Source organism: Pseudorca crassidens, chromosome 19 (genome assembly GCF_039906515.1).
Source record: "Pseudorca crassidens isolate mPseCra1 chromosome 19, mPseCra1.hap1, whole genome shotgun sequence".
Lineage (NCBI taxonomy): Eukaryota > Metazoa > Chordata > Mammalia > Artiodactyla > Delphinidae > Pseudorca > Pseudorca crassidens.
In genome coordinates, this window is record NC_090314.1 from 36,362,444 (window position 1) to 36,382,633 (window position 20,190).

At 50.6% G+C, this 20,190-nt stretch overlaps 1 protein-coding gene and 1 pseudogene across 2 annotated transcripts in view; one reads left to right on the top strand and one right to left on the bottom strand.

The window, feature by feature from the left end:
- TBX4 (T-box transcription factor 4) overlaps positions 1-8,568 on the bottom strand; it is a 32,514-nt gene extending 23,946 nt beyond the window's left edge. The window contains exons 1-3 of one of the 2 annotated variants that reach the window (XM_067716384.1): positions 8,412-8,568; positions 2,610-2,807; positions 1,739-1,833 (exon numbers count right to left, since the gene is read on the bottom strand). In XM_067716384.1, the coding sequence (XP_067572485.1) occupies positions 1,739-1,833; positions 2,610-2,807; positions 8,412-8,519 (401 nt within the window). In that variant the 5' untranslated portion in view covers positions 8,520-8,568. Of the gene's footprint in view, positions 1-1,738; positions 1,834-2,609; positions 2,808-6,684; positions 6,854-8,411 lie in introns of those variants that run through there. The other variant, XM_067716385.1, reaches the window with a different exon arrangement.
- Positions 7,715-16,105, top strand: LOC137212700 (high mobility group protein B1 pseudogene; annotated as a pseudogene).
- The last annotated feature ends 4,085 nt before the right edge of the window (positions 16,106-20,190 follow it).

Below are 20,190 nucleotides of genomic sequence, written 5' to 3' on the forward strand. Positions count from 1 at the left end.
ACAAGAAATAAATCCCCTCTTCACACCTATAATCCGCTCAACAATTTACCAAGCACTGCTCATAAGGTCCCTGGTTTGAGTCTCACAGTAACTGAAAAAGGAAGGATGGCAGGTAGGTCTGCAGTCACCATCCTGTTTTACCTGACACCTCTGAGCCACAGGAAGCTTGGGGACTAGCCCAAGTGCACACAACTAGGCAGAGGCAGGCCTTGTGACACCTGATCCCCACTGTCCTCAACGACCGTTCCCCCACCAGGTTCCCCAGTGCATCCCGGGTTCCCCATCCCCAAAATGCAGCAAACTCCAGTCCAGACATTTCCTTGTTCCTTCCCCCGATAGAGGCCCTGGGTGGCCCTGCCACCTCCCTGACTTAGGCAAGAGGGCAGCCGAGTGCCTAGACCCCCTCCCCCAACAAAACAAAGGAAAATTTGCAAGGCCTCTCAGTAAGCAGACTGGAAGGACCCAGCAAACTGCCAGCTTTTTGTTTCCTCTGACCCATCATTCCCTAAGCAGTTCAGCAGAGCTCTCTAAAAAGTAGAACAAAACGCTGAGTAAATGCCAGACATTTCTCTAATTATGATGAACAGTATTCGCTAGCATTTATTGTGTGCTTACATGTGCCAGGAGCTGTGCTAAGGGCTTTACATGCAACTGTATAAAGAAAAACCTATTATTTTACAGATGGACATGAGGAAAGGGCATAGACTCTAAAGTACCTGGCCTGAGGGTGGCACAGATGGAAGCAGGTGAGCGGAACGGGTAGCCTGCCCCCACCCCAGGTCTGACTCCCCCACCCCGGCCCTTGAAGCTTCACCACCTTATTCCTCAGAAAACCCAACTACGGGTCCAGTGTCAGATAAAGGGACATTTTCACACCTAAACTGTACCCCGGGAACCAAAATCCAGTGTGAGTTTGTGGAGGAGGCAGAGTAGGGGGGAGAACGTTTCTGAACCTGAACCTTCCAGCTTCTCCATCTGCAGCCATCTCCCTTCACCTGGTAACCGCTCTCCTTGTGATTCCAACCCCACCCAGGGTGCACCGCCCCAGCGAATCTCTCCATCATGCCCCGTTCTGCATCTTCCTCCTCTTTCCCTCTCCTCCAGGCTCTCTCCCACAGACACCAGCACATTTTAAAGATGGTTCCACTTTATAAATCATCCCTCTCTGGCAGCCACCCGAGGGCTACTCCCCGAACAACACACACACAGGGCCCAACGGTGCCTTCCCCTTGGCCGAGGAGGGTGCTGGCAACTGGCGGAGCGGCGCCCGTGGGATGAGAGGCTTGGGGTTCGAGCTGCCCCGGGAAAAGCAATGGAAATAGGAAAACGTGGTCCCATTACCCTTTCCTCAGTCTGTTGAGGGGCATCTCCGGGTCCCCAGTCAATACAATCCTGAGAAACCCAGCAGCTCCCCAAAAGGAGGAGGACAAAGCAGCCCCCCAGGGGCCAAAAGTGCTGGAGCGGAGACCTCCAGCAACGCGACCCTGCTTGCGTTTCATTTGCATATCACTGCCCCTCCCCTCCCTCCATCCCGTGCCTCTCGATTGTGGTGTAGCCCCCCGCGGGCTTCCGAGGTCAGTTCTGATGCTGTGGCGGGACTTGGAGCTAAGGCCAGAATGGCGAAGGGGACTCCAGTCGCCCCCTGGGCTGAAGACCGAGAGGACTGCTGAGGGAGCCCCTGGGGCTCCCCACTGCCCCCATCCGTCATCCCCACCCCCGAAGTAAAACCAGCGCTGACCTGCCCGCCTTGGTGATGATCATCTCGGTGCCCGCCTCGTGAAACTTCTTCCAGAGCTCCTTCTCATGCAGGCCCACCTTGATGTTCTCGATAGTCTAGGGATGGGAGAGAGGGGACTTGTGTCGCCCTGCCCACGGCTCCACGCAGAGCCATCAGAAAGGGGAACACAGACCCAAGGGACCATGCAGGACACTGCCAGCCCCAGGTGCCCACGCCTCGAGATGTCGTTTCAAAAAATTATTCTGTACCACTGGTGAATTTTTAAAAATTTAATCAGTGGCTGAAATCCCCTTCTTCGGAGCTGCATCTACAGACGGGCCCGCAGAGGACACACTAACCGACCGTGCCAGGGTAGATGACACACCCTTGCACAAACATAAACACTGCACGTGGCCCGACATAGCCACAGGCTTGCGGGCAGACACACCAACACAGGATGGGCACACACACCCTCGGCCAGAGGCGCGCACCCGCAAACACCTCCTGCGGACCCGCACAGGCAGAGGGCGTGCACATGGTCACGGTGGTGTCCCCTAGGCCTCGGAGCTCGGCGGCGGCTCCCGCAAGCACCCGGCCAGGGGCTACTCACCCCGCCTGGTCCCAGGCTTTTGTCCCCGCCCTCTCAGGGTCGTCGGAGCTGGACTGTTTTCCTGGGCTCGCTCCGGCGCGGGCTCCCCTCCCCGGCCTGTCTCAGAGCAGCCTCAAGGGCTCGAGGTGGAGGAAGGACGAAGGGCAGAAGGCGAGCCCTGCCCAGGGGAGCGCGAACAGGCAGACAGTCCTGCCCGCAGTGGGGCGGTTGACAGACACAGGCGGCCCTGCAGACAAACCGACGCCCGACCTCCACCCGACGGCCTGCCCGGCCCGGCCCTACCTGCTCGGCGGCGGCAGCGGTGGCGATGTTGGCGCCGGGGCCCGGGGGGCTGCCAAGCGCGGCTCCGCTGAGGCCCGGCGCGGCCAGCGCGGGCTCGGGGGCGTTGGCGGCGTTGGCGGCGCTGGCCTCGCCGAGCACCGAGCCCGGGGCCCGGAAGGCCTCCTCGCTCTCCGACAGGCCCTTATCCTGCAGCATCTCCTGTGGGCACAGCACACGCGAGTCATATGCCCATGTCCACACGCGCCCGAGACCCGGCAGCCCTGGAGCCGAGCCGCGGCTGGCGGTGGGGGGTGCTTCGGGCACTGCTGGGAGGCCGCCCTGATGCACGTGGACCCCGCCCCCTCCCGAGCTGGAGGAGGGAGAATAGCGCGGTCAGGACCCTCGCCTCCTCCCTCTGGGTCTGGACCTGGGAGGGTTTGTGTGCGGTTCCAGGTCCTCCTGCCCTGGGTGTGGGGCTGTGTGACGAGTAGGTCTGGGGGAAGGACCGCCCTCTCAGCATTGCCCCAGCTGCACCCCCAGTGCGTCCTCCTGCTGGGCTCCAGTGGACCCTGGAGCCTGAAGTCTGGGTCTTTTTCGTCTGTTCCTAATAACTGGGGTCCAGGCTCACTCTTGGCCCAGGGCAGCCAGGACACCTTCTGGGTAGGGAGGAGAGGAGAGTCAGCCCAGGAGGGCAGGGCCTGGGCTCCCAGGGCTCCACAGTGGCAGAGAGGGCCTTCGGCTGAGCGGCCTCTCAGGCTCCTGGTCACTCATCTGCCCAAACCCACTCCCTCAGACAGCAGTCAGGTAGAGGCTTCCTGAACCAAAGGTTTTCCTTCCTGTACGTTCCCACTCCCTCAGATGCCTGTGTGGCACCCACGCAGGCACCCACGTCCTCACACACAGACACAGCACCTTCTCATAGCCTACAAGTCACCCAAGTAGCCACATTTTCCTAGGGCCACTCTGATTCAGGCCCCGAACTCAGCCAGGGGCCACCCCAGCCTTGCCCTCACATGCACACTGGCTGGCTCACTCACTCACACTTTAGATTTTAGCTTCAAAGGGCTCTGCTTTGAGGCAAAGGACTCAGACCCTTCCCAGCTAAGGACCAGGCCAGTTGAGTCCAGTTGACAGGCACAGCCTAGTCCTGCCCCAGGGCACAGCTACCCTTCCCCAAGCGACTAGGACTATTCACACGCCTGCTCATGTGCCTGCTTCCTTCCGGAAGCTGGTCCTGGGATATCAGGATGAGAGTCCCGCCTGCAAGGACCTGCCTGTCCTGCCTCATCGTGGGTGCAACCCTGCGTTATCCCTGCTTCTCCTTTCCACCTCCTAGCTCTTCTCCCTTCATGTGGATCTGGGCAAGTTCTGGGGAGGCTTTCTAAATGTCTGCCTGCCTTTCTTGCAGCTGAATGTTCCCTCTTTCTCCCCCTATCTTCTTTCTGTCCTCTCCTGGCTCTCCCTGGGCATTCCAAGGCCCAGGTCCCTCACCACTGGCCTCCCATCCCAGGCCTAGACATGGGCTCCCAGGGCCTCACAAAGTAAACAAGCCAAGTGCAACCGAGGAGATAAAAAGGGGCCGGGGCCAGTTGGGGCTGGGAAAAGCCCATAAAGATAAGGCTGACAGGCGGGTCGGTCCTCCAGCCACAGGCACTGAGGAGGAAGACTCGCCCGGCATGGCCAATGCCAGCACCGGCCTTGGGCCACATGCGGGTTCCGGGGCCGAGCCTGGAAACCCAGGAGACTCCAGGCAAGGGGACATTGTGCAACGGGGGTAGTTGTGCGCTCTGGCCCAACACGCTGGTTCCAACTATATCTGGGGTCAGCCGGGATGGGCACCCGCAATCCGCTGGTCCAGATGCTGCGGCCCGCGGGGCCAGGAGGGGCCGCCTGGCCTGATGCTGTCTTGGCCACTAGGTCCTCTGCGGACACTTGTCACACCCGGAGCTGTGCAGCGGCTCCCCGCGACTTGCGCCGCGCGCTCTCAGTCCTGCCCGGTGCTGAGCACATCCGCGGCCGGCGTCCACTGACGCCAGTTCCACCGCTACCACGCGGGACAAGGGCTGCGTTGGGCTTTCATTCCCCAACTCGAGGTTCGCCTCTTCCTTTTCTCTCCGCCACGCAGCCACATCCCGACATCGCGAAGATTCGCCTTCGCTGGAGCTCCCCGCTCGTTCCTTTTTCTTCCCGCCCGGCACGGCCATCCCCGCTGTCCGGTCCCGTCGGACCCCGAGCCCCGGCGCGCTGGGACGCCAATAGAGCGGGTCCCGCACCAGCCGGGGTGCGCGGCCCGCGCTCGCCCTTCTTCTGGAGCCCTCGGCGGACGCGGCCGGCCGGCTCCGCGCCCTGTGCGCTCGGGTCCGTCACTTTCAGTTGACTCGTTTTTTTAAGAAGAACAGCATTTTTCTTTTCATTTCTAGATTACTGGTGATACTTTTCTCGCACTGGGGGAATTGTTAATTTTTTATACTATTTTAATTATCTCTATTATCAGAGTAGTATTCTGGTCAATTCAATAACATTAAGACTACTTATTCTATCACACAAGCTATTAGTACGTTATTTTTAATACTGTATGGTTTAAGTACTGGTTTGATTTGTTAATTCATCATTATCAAATATGTTGTTATTGCTTTCCTGTCACTGCTCCATCATTCTAGGGCCTCCTGGCACATTCGTAATACTATTACTAAAACCTAGGCAATTATTAAATATAGTCTTCCAATAGGTCATGTTAATCTCTCATTATTTTTATTTTTACTCTGTATCCCTGAAATGTTTCCGTGCTGCCTCCTCAGTCTCTGTTTGTACTTTGTCACAGTTTCAGTAATTTATTTACCATAACTTGTAGTATTATTGTTCTCAATATTCACATTCATTTCCTTCATGTCCTTATAATACTTCTCGTTATTTTACCATTATTTGTTTTGTTAGGATTGTTCATAATACTCCAGGTATTCTTCATCACATCGTTACAATATCTTGTTACTTTGTCATTATTTGTAATGTTATGGATCTTAATTCGCTACTTATTTTTCAATGCATCATTACTTCTTGTTACTTTGTCATAATTTGTAATATTGTTGTAGCTCTTAATACTCTGTTTTCTCATCACATTGGTACAATACTTATTACTCTACCATTATTTATAATGTTGTTGGGACTATTAAAACCTTGGTCATAAATTGTCATATTACTCCAGTAATTCTTGTTGCTGTCTTTATTTATATTACTATTGTTCTTAAGATTTTGGTTAACATTTATTTTAATAATTCACTATAGTATCAATAATAAATTATATGATAGTATTCTGTCAATACTACTAATATTAGTATTTCCCTTATTAGTATTTTCATTGTTCACCTTTTTCCTACAGTTTTATGATTTTTACACTGTTACTATTTCTTATTCTATTGATTTTAATACAATAGTTCTTATCACATTGTTCCATCACTTTGTCTATGATTCTCTCAAATTTGTGATTACAATTTTCACTTGGTTTTGAGAGTGACTGTTATTTTATTGTTGTTTTAAAGTCCGAGTACTGTATTAGTTATGCCGCTTAGCCCTGCTTTTTGGGTAATTGCTCATATTTTGATAATTCTTGATCATGGATCATTATTTATATAGTATGCTCCTTGCTTTAATTTTGACGACCCTGTTGCATCAAAGGCACTGTAGTCCAGTGTTCTGATCACGAACATTTCCACATCGATATTCGCCAAGTACCTGGGCCCTCCTCCTTGGCCTTTCTTATTCTTCAAACACCAATTTCAAGGCCACCGCTCCACTTGTCTCGTCCTAACCTTGTTCCTTTGGCGCTGGCGCTGTCGTTTCTATGTTCTTGGGCCCTTAGACCCAATTCGTCCGGTTACTAGGAGGAGAGAAGGGCTCGAGCTCCGACCGCTGGGAGTCGGGCGAGGCGGCAGCCGGATTAGAAACTCTTCTCGCCGCCCTCTTGCCGCCTTGACTGTCCCCGAGGTTCTTACCCAGGTCCTGTTACTCTCCCCCTTTCCAGCTCATCCTCCCTGGTTTCGGGGTTGCCCCTCTCCCGCACTCCCGACTCACCCCCACCCACGCCGGGACCCTCACTCACCCTAACTGCGCTGCCGCATGCGTTGGCGCCTGCGGCCCGAGGTCCGCTGCAGGCTCGGGTCCGAGGAGCCCGGGTCAGCCGGGACTCCGACTCTGGGCAGCTGGGTCAGGGTTCCGCTGCCCGCCGCGCCCTCGTGGCCGCACACATCCCGGTTCTGGAGCGGGCCCTTGATCTCCGAGGCTGCACTTTGGGGCCTCAGCTCCCTCCTCCTCCCTCCCTCCCTCCCTCCGGGGCCGCACCCCCCTCCCCGCGCTGACGTCGCTGCTGTCAATCAGTCCGCGCCCGCCGCCCCCCGGGGAGGGGGCTCGAGGGTCCCCTGGCTCCATGGTCCGGGGACCCCGAGCTCGGAGTGGGCTGCCGCTCCACCAGCGCGCGGCCCGGTGCCCTCTCCGCGGCCCTCGGGCCCCGCCGGCCGGCTCGGGGTGGGAGCCCGCATGGTTTAGATTAGAGTGGGGGGGGAAGAGAGGGCGAGCGGCCTGGCGGCGCCGCGCGGCTCCCACCCGAGGCTCGACAACCAGAATGGCCGGCCAGGGGCGGCGGCGCAGCCCGCACCCAGGGGCGCCGCACGCCGGGCCGGCGGGGCCGGGGCCCACTTCCAGACGGCCGCCCTCCGCCGAGCCGCAGGCCGCGGGGCCCGCCTGCCCGCACGCACCGCGGTCCGAGCCCGCTCCCGGCCGTGCCCGCTTTCTTCGTGAGCCCGCTCGGCGGCCACAGCGCACACGCGCCCCACCGCCCCGCACGGCGGCTCCCGACCTTGCCCGCCTCACATTCTCACACCTCCGCGCGCTGGCGCGCGCTCGCTCCTGCTGTCGGGTTCCGGGCCCTCTCGCGACAGCCGGGCCGGGCCTCGTCTGGGACCGACTCCGCTGCTCACTGGCCCGCGCTCGTCCGGGCCCAGCGGGCAGCGGGCGCTGGAGTCGACCGCGGGGGTCACGGGTTAGGGCAGGCCCTGCGTGCGCTAGGGCGGTCCGGCCTGGAGCGGCGGCGGCGGCGGCGGCGGCGGCGGCGGCAGCGGCAGCGGCGGCGGCGGGGAGGTGCGGCGCCGGCCTGAATCCGAGCCCAGGCCCAGGCTCCGAGGTGCCAAGGCTTGGCAGAGCCTCTTGGGGAAACTGCGGACCAGGGCCAGGACTCTGCCAGCAGCTCCCCGAGATCTCGGAGGGCTGAAGAGGAAGCCCAGTGCCTGCTCCAGTCTAGGAAGCCCAGGCGGCTTCGCACTGAGCCAGACAGCCAAGGTGCCTCCGAAAGTGAGTGCCCCTCAGCCACCTGGACCTCCCGGTCCGGCCTCTGATTCCCTCTGTCTCACTTATCTCTTTTTCTCTGTGTCTGACTCTACCTCACCACAGGCTCCTGCAGCTGCACAGGCACACAGACCCATGTGGACCTCAGCCCATGCCCAAGCCTCACAGCCTGTAACATGCCCAGAACACTGGGGCCAGGATAGGTCTGCCTGCCCACCCATCTGCAAAGGCCCCAGAGTCCTCTGTCAATAGGATTCCCAGATTAGCCCCTCACTTCTCAGCATGGGCTGTATCCCTGCCTCCATGGTGTCCCAGCCTCTCCAATCAGCCTCTGTTCCTTTCCAGATTCTGACCTCAAAATCATATCGACGGGAACAGGACAGGGAAAATCCTGGATGGCTCTGTCCCTTTTATAATGCTAGGAAATGGAAAGCCAGAATCAGTGCTTTCCCCAGAACCCTGCACACAAAGGGGGAAGCAGAACACCACCTCAGAAAAGCCAGCTGCTGCTGTCAGGAGCCTGTAACCCAGCTCCACAAGGGCCCACTGCTCAAGAATCTTCATCTCCCCCAGCAGTACCAGATCCCACTGCCTCATCTTCCCTTCCTGACTTGTCTCATGGAGTCCCAAACCAGGAAGGGGAAGTAAGGTCTAAGAGGGGTGGAGAAGCTGAATCCTCCCCCAATCCTGCCTCCTCCTGGTGTGGAGAAAGGGAAGGCCCTGGTGTTTCAGGAGACGCCTGGGGAGTCATGTTTCCTGTGTTAGGGAGAACTGGATGACATGCCCACTTCTGCGCCCAAGCCCCCTCCCATGCCCTCTCCAACAGCCTGGAGGGAAATCCCTTGCAAGTAAATAGCGTACAGACCAACCAACTACTGTGTGGAATGGTGAACAGGGAGGGCAGTGAATCACCAGTTACCATGGGAAAACTAGACTTAGGCCAGACTCTGGAAGGAGTTTGATGACAGCCACTGGAGGAAGTTCATAATAAGACCATCTAAGGTAGCTCTTTAAAAAAACTAGAGTGGAAACCTCCTATGAGTGCAAGGCTTTCTGGAGACTCATGAGAGATAATCCAAATCAAAACTGACAGTTCATGATGATGTGGAGAAATGCGATATTGAAGAGACAGGCAAGGTTTGGGTGATGAAAAGGAAGGGGTGGGGGGGCTTCCCTGGTGGCGCAGTGGTTGAGAATCCGCCTGCCAATGCAGGGGACACAGGTTCGATCCCTGGTCCAGGAAGATCCTACATGCCGCGGAGCAACTAAGCCCGTGCGCCACAACTACTGAGCCTGCATGTCGCAACTACTGAAGCCCGTGCACCTAGAGGCTGCGCTCCACAACGAGAGAAGTCACCGCGATGAGAAGCCCGCGCACTGCAACAGAGAGTAGCCCCTGCTCGCCGCAACTAGAGAAAGCCTGCGCGCAGCAACGAAGACCCAACACAGCCAAAAATAAGTAAATAAAATAAATAAAAAAATAAGAAAAGGAAGGGGCAAACCAGCCAGCAATTGAGCAAGAAAAGAGGGGAGGTTATGTACACAAATTCTCCATTAGTAGGATGGAATACATCATTTTGTTGATTCTAAGACACACATTTTTCGCATTTTGACATCTCTGAAATTAGGATGCATCTTAACATCAATGGTGTGTCATAGTTTAAGTAGCAGGGTTTTTTTTTCTTAGTGGTACATAAAATAATAGAATAGCATACAATTGATGAAGTATGGTATTTGCTGATAAATGGCCTGTGGCGAAAGGAAAAAGACCAATTTTTCCCCCAAGACTTATTTGAGGAGTTCAAAGTACAAAAACTCTCCTCAACTAGCTAAGTAAATAGTTGACCATCACCAAGCATCTATCACACCAACTTGGGTTGCTTAGGGGAAAGGTCTCAGATTTGGTGTAGACTGGCCTTGGTTTTGAAATCTGGTTCTGAAATCTTAGCAGCTGTATGACCTTGAGCAAGTCCCTTGACACCTACATAAAATGGGGATAATCGCACCAACCTACTAGCTAGTCGTGAGATTTGGCTAAGTCAATACATGTGAATGCCTGGCATGTGGTAGGTAGATAATAAAGGTTAGTTCCCAAGTATTTTTAAAATTAATTTTACCCCACCTCTTTCCCAAAAAGGCTTGAGGTGGTTTATAACCAAAACAAGCTAATAAAAATACAGGTAGAAAGACAAAGTAGGGTCAAGGAAAAAGGAGAAAGAATATATGCTATCGCTAAGTGTTGACAAAGTTGCTATAATTGAGAGAGAAATCTGGCTTACTAGCAACAGGGCAAAATGGTAGTTCTCCATTTCAGAAATGTGGAAACACTATTTCCTTGGTGAAGGATGGGGGGAAAAACTTTACTCTGGCCCTAAATTTTAAAGTAGCTTCTCATGTAAATGTTATTCTTATATCTTTACAGTGTTTTATCATTTACAAAGTTCATAGCTACTATCTCATTTGATGCGGTATTAACTCCGTTTTATCTCCATTTTATGGATTCATTCACCCAAAGAAATATTTATCAAGTACTTACTATGTGCCAGACACATAAACAAGAGGAAAGGCCAACTAACCATTCTATTAATTAGTTACCCAGCTGATTAGCTAACCAGTTACTAACTGCAAATTCACTAACAAATGACCTACAAATGTACTAATTAATCACCTATATAATCAGTTCCAAAGGGAGCAGGGGCTACAGGATAAGCTAGAGAATCCCAGTCAGTACAATAAGGTGGCTTGTCCAGAACCCAGGGTGGGTTTGGCTGAAGATGATTACTTGAGTTGGCACCATACTGTAGTAAAAAGCAATTACATTTTTTTTTTAAATCCTAGGTTTTTGGAGAATTTAATAAATACCAATGTCAAGCCCCAACCCTGACCAACAGAGTCAGAATCTCTGAGAATAGAGCCGAGGTTGAGAACCACTGTTCTGTGCCAATCATGGAAATCCTGTTCCATGCTCTCATAGACTCCCTTCCTTGTAGCTAGGAGTGGTCATGTGACCCAGTGTTGGCCAATGAGGCCTAAGCAAAAGACTGGAGAGGAGAAAGGATGTGGAGAATTTTTTGCTTTCTTGAAAAAGGGGAAGACATAGTCTTCTTTTCCCCTGTGGATGAGATCCTTGGAGTTCTCACTCTCTAGAGACCTTGAGGCAAGAAAGATAAAGGCCAATATGCTAAGGATATCAGAGCAAAAAGAAAGAGTCTGGGTTCCTGATGGCATCACTGAGCAGGTAAACCTGCTCTTGTAATGTGAGAAGAAATAAACCCTATTTCTTTACATCATTGTTAGTCTGAGTCTCTGTTATTTACAGTCTTACTCCTGAGGCATATGCAAAGGTCCAGCTCAGTGCTGAGTGAGTCCTTGGGCATTTCATAGTGAAAGATACATATCTTAGTGTCCATATGTGTTCTTATGCACGTGCACATACCTTCTCATTCAAATCCAGGAAAGAACATCCCTCCACACTGCCTTCCCAGCCATGTTATTCTATGTGTGCTATAATCTAAGGCCTGGGATCCTTAGTAAGTCCCCCAAAGAGGAAAGATGGGTGAGGCAGCAGGGAATTCACCTGTCCCCTGTGGCTTTATTGTTACCCACTAACCCCAAATCTTGGTTCCAGATTCCCCAGCCCACATCCCGTTGAGATTATCAAACTCAGGACAGCTGGAGTTGGGGCAGGAGCTTGAGCTCACTCTGGAAATTGGAGGATTGACTAAGGAGAATGGGTAGTGGGTGGCAGCTACTGCTGCAGGTGCTTCCCCTCTTGCCACACGTGCAGCTCTGCACACCTGACCTCTCACCCTGGCCTCCCAGGCCTTCTCCCCCAAAGAGAATTAGGAAACTTCCAGTTAGAAGGAACTGAGGACTGGGCTGGCCTGATCCTGGACCTGGGTGAGGTAAGCTGGTCTGAGCCCCTCCTCAGGACTGAGGACAGGGGCGGTGATTCACCAGTAACACAGGTGGATTCCTACTATAACTCTCACTTGAGGAACTACAGGGATAAGGAATGAATAATCACATCTGGGTTTTGCACAGTCACAGGTAGCAATATAGACCTTCTGTTCCAGAGTCCTTATCAGTAGGTGGATTCACTGTAGACGATCACACTTTCTTCCCCATTACACTATATGCTCCTGAATTGCCACTTCCTTCCATTTCCTCCAGTAAGACTTCTCTGAAATACACATTTATTTTACAATCTGTCCGAGGAAGGTATATCCGCTAGGGTTGTGTTAGGTTAAAAACAAAATCCTAAGTCAGAGAAATTATTTAATGTTTCAATCCCCTCTGCCCCTTCTTTCCTCCTCTTTCTCCCTTCCATTCTTCCTAAGCATAGATTATCCAAAACTGGCTTTTAATTTGGGCCCTCAAGGATTTCTTTGAACCAGGGGCTGAAACAAATTAGAATTCAAGAATGAAAATATGTGCACTATTAGAAAGCCCTTGGAATTTGAAGTTTAAAAGCCTGAATTCTGGTCCTCAACATGCTGTTTATAGAGGGACCTAGAGCAAAATCTGCTTTAAGCCTCTTTCCTCATCTGTAAAATGAATTTAATAATAACAGCCACCTTACAGGGTAGAAGAAAGCATGAAGTGATATCACATAGATAAAAGTGCTTCCTGAGAAAAAGAAAAAAAAAAGTGCTTCCTGGCTTCCACCCCTCTTGCTGCAGTTGGTCCATTTTCTGCTTCTAAGCAATCAGAGGCATACCCCTGCTGTTAACTGGTCAGACCTCCATACTAAGTTTCCATTCCCTCACCCAAAGCTGGGCGGATGGAGCTGCCCAAGGAGCCCTGGGCTCAGGCGCCATGCCAACACTGGCACTGAACAGGGCACAGACCCCAGCCTGTGTGTTCCCGGGACGTAGTGCCCCTGACTGTGGCTCTTCTAGAATTCAACAAGACCTTGTTGAAGGCTGAGGTTTGTGCCCTGTTCAGTGAAGGCTGGAAGAAGTCCAGAGGCCCGACCCCCACGTCCCTGCATTTTCTGAAGTTTCTCCTTTGAACACATTCCTTTATTTACTGGGACTCATTTAACCTCAGCCATATCATTTATTTGGTAACTGTCACTCAGCCTGCTCTGGCATTAACCTCATAATCCTATTGATTTTCTCCAAGCTAGTTGGGGGCCTTCTCTACTTCTCCTTGGGCCAGCTGGGGCTGATTCCCAGTTCCGGTCATTACCGAGAAAGAGGCCCCAGACGGGTAAGGACCTGCCTGGAGGACCATCTGGGGGTTCCTTGTTTCCACCTTGGCCCTTCGAGGCTGCGAGAGACAAGATTGATGAGGCCCTGGTTGCTTAAGCGTGAGGTAAGGCGGCTGAGCGCTCACCTACACCACAAGGAGTTCCCTGAATGGCTACTGAGGCCGTCTTTCAGCACAAAAGACCTGTGCTTCACCAATCGCAGTTTCGCTTGGCCAGGAACCCCGCCTCTGTCCGCCATCTTGGATTCCGGAGGGCCCAATCACTGCGGGGGAAGCAGGGAGGGTGGGGCCGAATCTGCAGCTCGCACCGAAGTGGCCACAGGCTTGTGCCTTCTCGCCATCTGCAGCCCGAGTCTGGCCCCTCACAAGCTGCGGCTGCAGCTCCCAGACACCACCCCTGCCCGTCGCCAAGGGATTAGTGTCCGTCTGTCGTTTGGGACAGCCTTGGTGGGGGTTGTCCCAGACCAGGGCCTCCCCTTCGCCATTCCCCAGGACCACTCTCTCAAGAATCCAGCTTGGGCAGAAGGGATTGTGTTAGGGGGTCCAACAGCCTGGGGTGCTGTCTCTCCCAGAGCTGAGTGGGGTGACGGGAGTCCCCTTCCCCACCAGGCTTGAGCCACATGTGCTGGGAAGTTCATTTCCCCTTGTTCTGCAGAACGGGCTCAGGGATTGACCCCAGGAGTGACCCCAGTGTCAGGAGGTATTAATGATCTCCATACGGGCAATAAACAGGCAGACCGGCTGGCTTGGTGTGGAGGTGCCCTGGAATGGGGCCGCCTCATTAGCCTCACATTCGCTGGAGGGTAGAGGCTTGATTAGCGAGGGCTCCCTCATCTGTCTCTCCTCCCCCAAACCTCCTTGAGCTCCATGGGTACGTGGTTGGAGACACTGGAGACCTCCGGCTGGTTTCTCAAGAGGCAGCCTCTTCAGGTGTCCGCTCAGCCATTTGTCCACTTCTAACAGGACTTCCAGCTTGCTCCTGATAAAGTCTCCCTTGTTTTTAAAAGCCTGCAAAGGCCAAATCCATGCATTCTGAGTCACCTCACTTTTTTGTCTACAAGAACCCAGGAACAAGAAGACCTTCCTCTTCTATAACTTAAATCTCTCCAAGCCCTGTTTTCCCAAAGAGCAAAGGGAATAAGTAGGTGGTTACCTGCCTTTGGTGCGGGTGGGCAGTCTTTAGCCACTGCCTAGACTATGAAAAACACAATCTGGTTTATCACATCTCCCTCCAAATTCATTTCCATCAGGTTGGTTACTTGTTCTAGGTGTGTGACTTAACCTCCCAGTCTCATGGGATAGACAGACTTGTAAACAAATGCAGTAATAAAACAGGCCCAGGGCTATAATCTATTTCCATATTGAGTGTGATGAGACTACAAAAGAGGGAATAACCAATTCATCCTACCTTGTTCCACAGGGTTCCATGAGGAGATGACATCTGAGTTCATCTTTGGAAGATGAATATGTATGGGATCCTGAGAGATAGAGGATGTGAAAAGGGACTCCCAGGAGAGGGGAAGCACAAGTACAAAGGCACAAAGGGCATATCTGAGGAGCAGCGGGGCTGCAGTGGTGGAAATGAAGCTTTGTAGAAAGGTAAAGTTTGGAAAGGGTCCTGTAAACCCTGTTAATAACTTTATCTAGACAGCCATTGCAGGACACTGAGCTCCACAGAGACAGCACCAGGGCAAGTGAGAGCCAAACAGGTACTAGGTAACTCTGAGCCTCGCTGAGGAAAAATAATTAAACACGGGCAAGGAGAGCCTAAGAAACTGAGAGGCAAAATGTCGTCATATGCATCCTTTGCGCAAACTTGCTGGGAGAAGCACAAGAAGAAGCACCCAAATGCTTCAGTCAGCTTCTTGGAGTTTTCTATGGACTATGTCTACAAGGAGAAAGGAAAATTTGAAGACATGGTGAAGGTGGACAAGGCCCATTGTAAAAGAGACATGAAAACCTGTATCTCTTATAAAGGGGAAACAAAAAAGAAGTTCAAGGATCCCAATGTACCCAAGAGGCTTCCTTTGGCCTTTTTCTTATTTTGTTCTGAGTTTCACTCAAAAAATCAAAGGAGAACACCTGGGTCTATCCATTGGTGGTGTTGCAAAGAACCTGGGAGAGATGTGGAATAACACTGCAGCAGATGACAAGCGAGCAGCCTTATAAAAGAAGGCTGAAGGGAAAATATAGAAAGGATATTGCTGTCTACTGAGCTAAAGAAAAGCTGATGTAGAGAAAAAGAGAGTCATCAAGGCTGAAAAAAGCAAGAAAAAGAAGGAAGATGAGAAAGATGAAAAGGGGGAGGAGGAGAAAGATGAAGAAGATGATGATGAATAAGTTGGTTCTAAGTTTTTTTTTCTTGTCTTGTCTGTAAAGCATTTAACACCCCTGTACACAACTCACTCCTTTTTAAGAAAAAATTGAAATGTAAGGCTGTGTAAGATTTGTTTTAAAACCATACAGTGTCTTTTTCTGTATAGTTATGCTGCTGAATGTGTCTCTAGCTAACCCTGTCCTGGTGGTATTTTCAATGGCTGCTAACCTTGCGTGATACAGCGTTGGGAAGTAAATTGGCATGGAATTTTTTTTTTTTTTTTTCGGTACGCGGGCCTCGCACTGTTGTGGCCTCTCCCGTTGCGGAGCACAGGCTCCGGACGCGCAGGCTCAGCGGCCATGGCTCACGGGCCCAGCCGCTCCGCGGCATGCGGAATCTTCCCGGACCGGGGCACGAACCCGTGTCCCCTGCATCGGCAGGCAGACTCTCAACCACTGCGCCACCAGGGAAGCCCATGGCATGGAAATTTAAAGTAGGTTCTTGCTGGTACACAATACAAATGAGTCATGTATGGGGATAGTTTTTTCATCTTCAGTTGTCTCTGATGCAGCTTATATACGAAGTAATTGTTGTTCTGTTAACCGAATACCACTCTGTAATTGCAAAAAAAAAATAAAAAAAGTTGCAGCAATTTTGTTGACAATCTGAATGCCTCTAAGTAAATACAGTTTTTTAAAATTAGTATTGTCCTTTTCCTAGGTCTGAAACTTTTCTTATTGAGAGGAAGCTTGTCTTTTGCCTTTGCCCATTTTGGATCACATGAACTATTACAGTGTTTATCTTTTCAATATAGTTAGCTGATAAAAAGCTTTTGTCTACACACCCTGCATATGATGAGGGTAATAAAAGTTGAAATGAGACCCAAAAAACTCCACAGACTCCCCCCCAAAACCAAACCAAAACAAAAACAACAGCAAAAACGTTATCTAAGGGCAATGGGAAGCCATAAATGGTTTTTAGCAGGAAACGTTCTGGACTGATCAGATTTGTGTTTTAGACAATGATTGCTGGTAGGGTGGGAAGATCTGCGAGTGAGGAAGAGTAGCAAGAAGACCAGTTGTGAAGGCAGGGAAATTATTCAAAGGATATTTGGGAGAAGTGGAGTAGGAAAGAGGCTGGAGTTTAGGATGTCTCTGGGCAGGAATATGGTAGACATTTGTGATTTTGCACGTCCTGGGTCCACTCCTCTTTTTCAGGTTCAGAACCCCAATTGAGTTTTAGGGGAAAGAATCATTGCCATTGGTAAAGTTTGGTGGGAAGAGTTTCAGTGAAGGCGCTCCATCCCCAGCCAAGAACATGTTAAATGCTTTCTTCCTAGAATTCTAATCTTGAGCGTAAGGGCAGAAAGAATGGAGGCAGAGGAGTTGAATCATCCTTTTTGGGTCTCAGCTTCCTTACGCATACAGTTGATTTAAGCTTCAACCAACACTGCGTGGTAAGCAACAGTCCTTTTTTTTAAATTTTGTTTTATTAAAGTACAGTTGTTTTACAATGTTGTGTTAGTTTCCACTGTGCAGCAAAGTGATTCAGTTACACATACATATATTCTTTTTCAAATTCTTTTCCATTATGGGTTATCACAGGATATTGAATATAGTTCCCTGTGCTATACAGTAGGACCTTGTTGTTTATCCATTCTATATGTAATAGTTTGTATCTGTTCATCCCAAACTCCCAGTCCATCCCTCACCCATACCCCTTCACCCTTGGCAATATGGTAGGTAACATTCTCATTCTAGATTCTCCAGTCTTCATGCCCTGAAGGAGCCATTCACCTACACCCACCACTCAGCTCCCCAGAGCTGCTCCGGCCTCCGTCATTTCTGAGCCTGGATTTTGAGGCTTCACTTCAAGTTGGTGAGTTGCTTCATCCTTCCAGTAAACCCCTCTCTGCTTAAGCCAGCCAGGTGCATTTCAACAGCTTTGACAACAGAACCCTATCTGGTCCTGAGGACATTAAGTGAGAGAAGAGGCAGTGGGCGTGGGCAGAAATAAGTTTAGTTTTAGTCGTGACAGGACTTTAGTTGGAAATACAGGGGCTGAAGATTTGGGACACATCAGTACACAGTGGGGTTCACTGTGTTCACTGTAGCTGATGAGGCCACTAAGGGAGAAGTTATTTAAAAAAAAGAAAAGAAGGAGTCCAAGAAGAGAATCTGGAGGGTGTGGAAAAGAAGATAGGAAACCGGCAAAGTGACCCAAGAAGAATCAGTTAAAGGGCTGGCCAAGAAGGGGTGCAGTCCTGGCAGAAAAAGAACTTTTTCAGAGCAAGGGAGAGGTTAGTATAGTGTAAAATACCGGCAAGAGTGTCAAGGAGGAGAATGTAAATGACTGGCAAGGGGAGCACCAGGGACGTTAGAAAGAGCACACTGAGGGCGGGGGAGAGAAGAGACTACCTCCCTCCCAGACTGTTGGAGGCTCAGATGAGCTGGCTTTGGTGAACTGGGAGGGGGCCACCAAATAAGAAGCTTGCACTCTGATTTCCCGGGACTTCTGGAAAGAGCAGTAGTGCTTGCCTCCTGTACCATCCTCCCCTCTCACGGGCATTGACAAAAATATGCTGGCAAGTTCCTACACCCCACTGGAGCCCTCACCCACCCAGAGGGCCTGTCCTGGGGAGCTCTGTCTCAGTCACCTAGGAGCCCAGGGCCCAGCTGAGAGGCTGGAGACAACCCTGCCGTGGCCCTGGGTTCCTGCAGTGGACTCTCCTTCACAGCCCACCCTTCCACCCCGCTGTCACTAGCGTCCAAACTCATCCAACTCATCGTCTGACATTAGAGCCCTCCAAGACCAACTCCAAACCCCCTCCCACCCCCGTCGCGCTTCTCAGAAACCAAAGTTCCCTGAACACAGCACTCTCGAAATGGCCTACACAGTCCTGTTTCTGCACCTTTGTTCACACGACACACCTTCTCTCCTTTGATCTCCTGCCTACACGCACACTTCACAGTTTCCGAAGCATCTTCACATACCTGTGTTCACAACAGCCCTGAGGAGTAGGAAAGGAGGAAGTGGTATAGTTACGCCCCTTTTACAAATAAGGAAACTGAGGCTGGGGGGAGTAAAGGGACTTTCCCAAGGTCACACAACTAGGAAGTGGCCTGTGCAGACTTCTGGAGTCCAGTGGCTTCTAGAAGCCAGGCCCTGGAATCGTGAAGGTTAGTGCAATTGTAGCCTCCTTGCCAGCACAGGGCAGGCTGTTGGCTCCATGCAATTTGGCTAGAGGTGTTTGGGGGGCATCATGGGTGCAGTGGTCAAGAGCTGGCCTCTGGGTCCATAAGGCTTGGGTAACTTAGCCTCTCTGGGCCTCAGTTTCCTCATCTATAAAATGAACAAAACCCATTTACGTCATCAGGTCATTAACTATTTGGGAAGCATTTAGAACACTACATAGTAAACAGATTTACTTGAAAGAAATCAGTGAACCCAGTGATTTAGGCAAGATGGCAACTGGTTGAAAAGGACTAGACCCAATCACTTGTCCACAGCTTTACAGTAATGTCCTCCTGGTAGGGACTCTGGCAGTCACAGCAGGCTGCAGAGGAAACCAAAGAGATAACCACTGTCAGCATTTTGCCGTATTCCCTTCTCTTCTCTTTTTCTTAACTTAAAAAAATTTTTTTAATCTATTAAATTTTAATAAAACAGACCTAGAAAATTCAGTCATTAACTTTTCAGATGAGAATCATTCTGAGGAACGATTGAGCACCTTTTGTGCATATTTAAGCGCTGTTGCCCAGTTTTTATAATTTTTCAGGGTCTTGTTCCCTTCCCAACTAATATTTAGTCCATTACTTGTGCTCTTGACTACTTGTAAGAGCAAAGAGGTGGAACAACAGAAATGTTCCTTACTTAAATGATGGCCACTTACCAAACTGCATGTGATCCAAGTTTTATAAAAAATTAGACTAGAGAATTAAACACTTTTTTCATATGTTTAATTGCTGCTCGGTTATCCTCTTTGGTGAGACTTATTACCTTTTTATCCATTTTCTTCTGTCCATTCTTCTATTTATTTCTCCGCTCTTTTCTTGCTGATCTGTAAGAATTTTCTGTATATTATTTATACCAGTCTGTTGTATTGTATGTACTAGATGTCTGTGTGGCAAGTAGCTTCTTTCAACCTGGGGGTGGGGTTTTCACTCTATGAATGGATCTTTTGATGATCACATGTTCTAAATTTTAACATAAATTACTACAGCAGACATTTTTCTCTCAAAAAACAATTAGTTATATCTCTGCAAGGATCCATGGCAAGGTGTGACCAGTAGTTGTCTCAGGGAGGGTAGGGTTGTGGGTGTTCTGTTTTGCTCTTCTGTGGCTTATGTCTTCCTTTGGCTCATCTGTAAATTTTTCTGTAATGGATATGTATTGCTGTTTTCATAAGAAAACTAGAAATTAGAGCAATAAGAGCAATAATGAAGGGGCAATAATAAACCCTTACCATATTGCCAGTGTATTAAATGCTTGATATGAATTCCCTTAATGGGTGCAACAACATAATGTAGACACTGTTATCCACTTTCTAAAGTAAACTTTTTATTTCAGAATAGATTTATAGAAAAGTTGCAGAGATGTGCATAAACTCCCCAGATAGCTCACACCCAGTCTCCCCTACTGTTAACATCTCACGTCACGTGAATATCGTGTATTTGTCACAACTAATGAACGAATATTGATCGATAATATTAACTAAATAAAGTCCGTCCATACTTT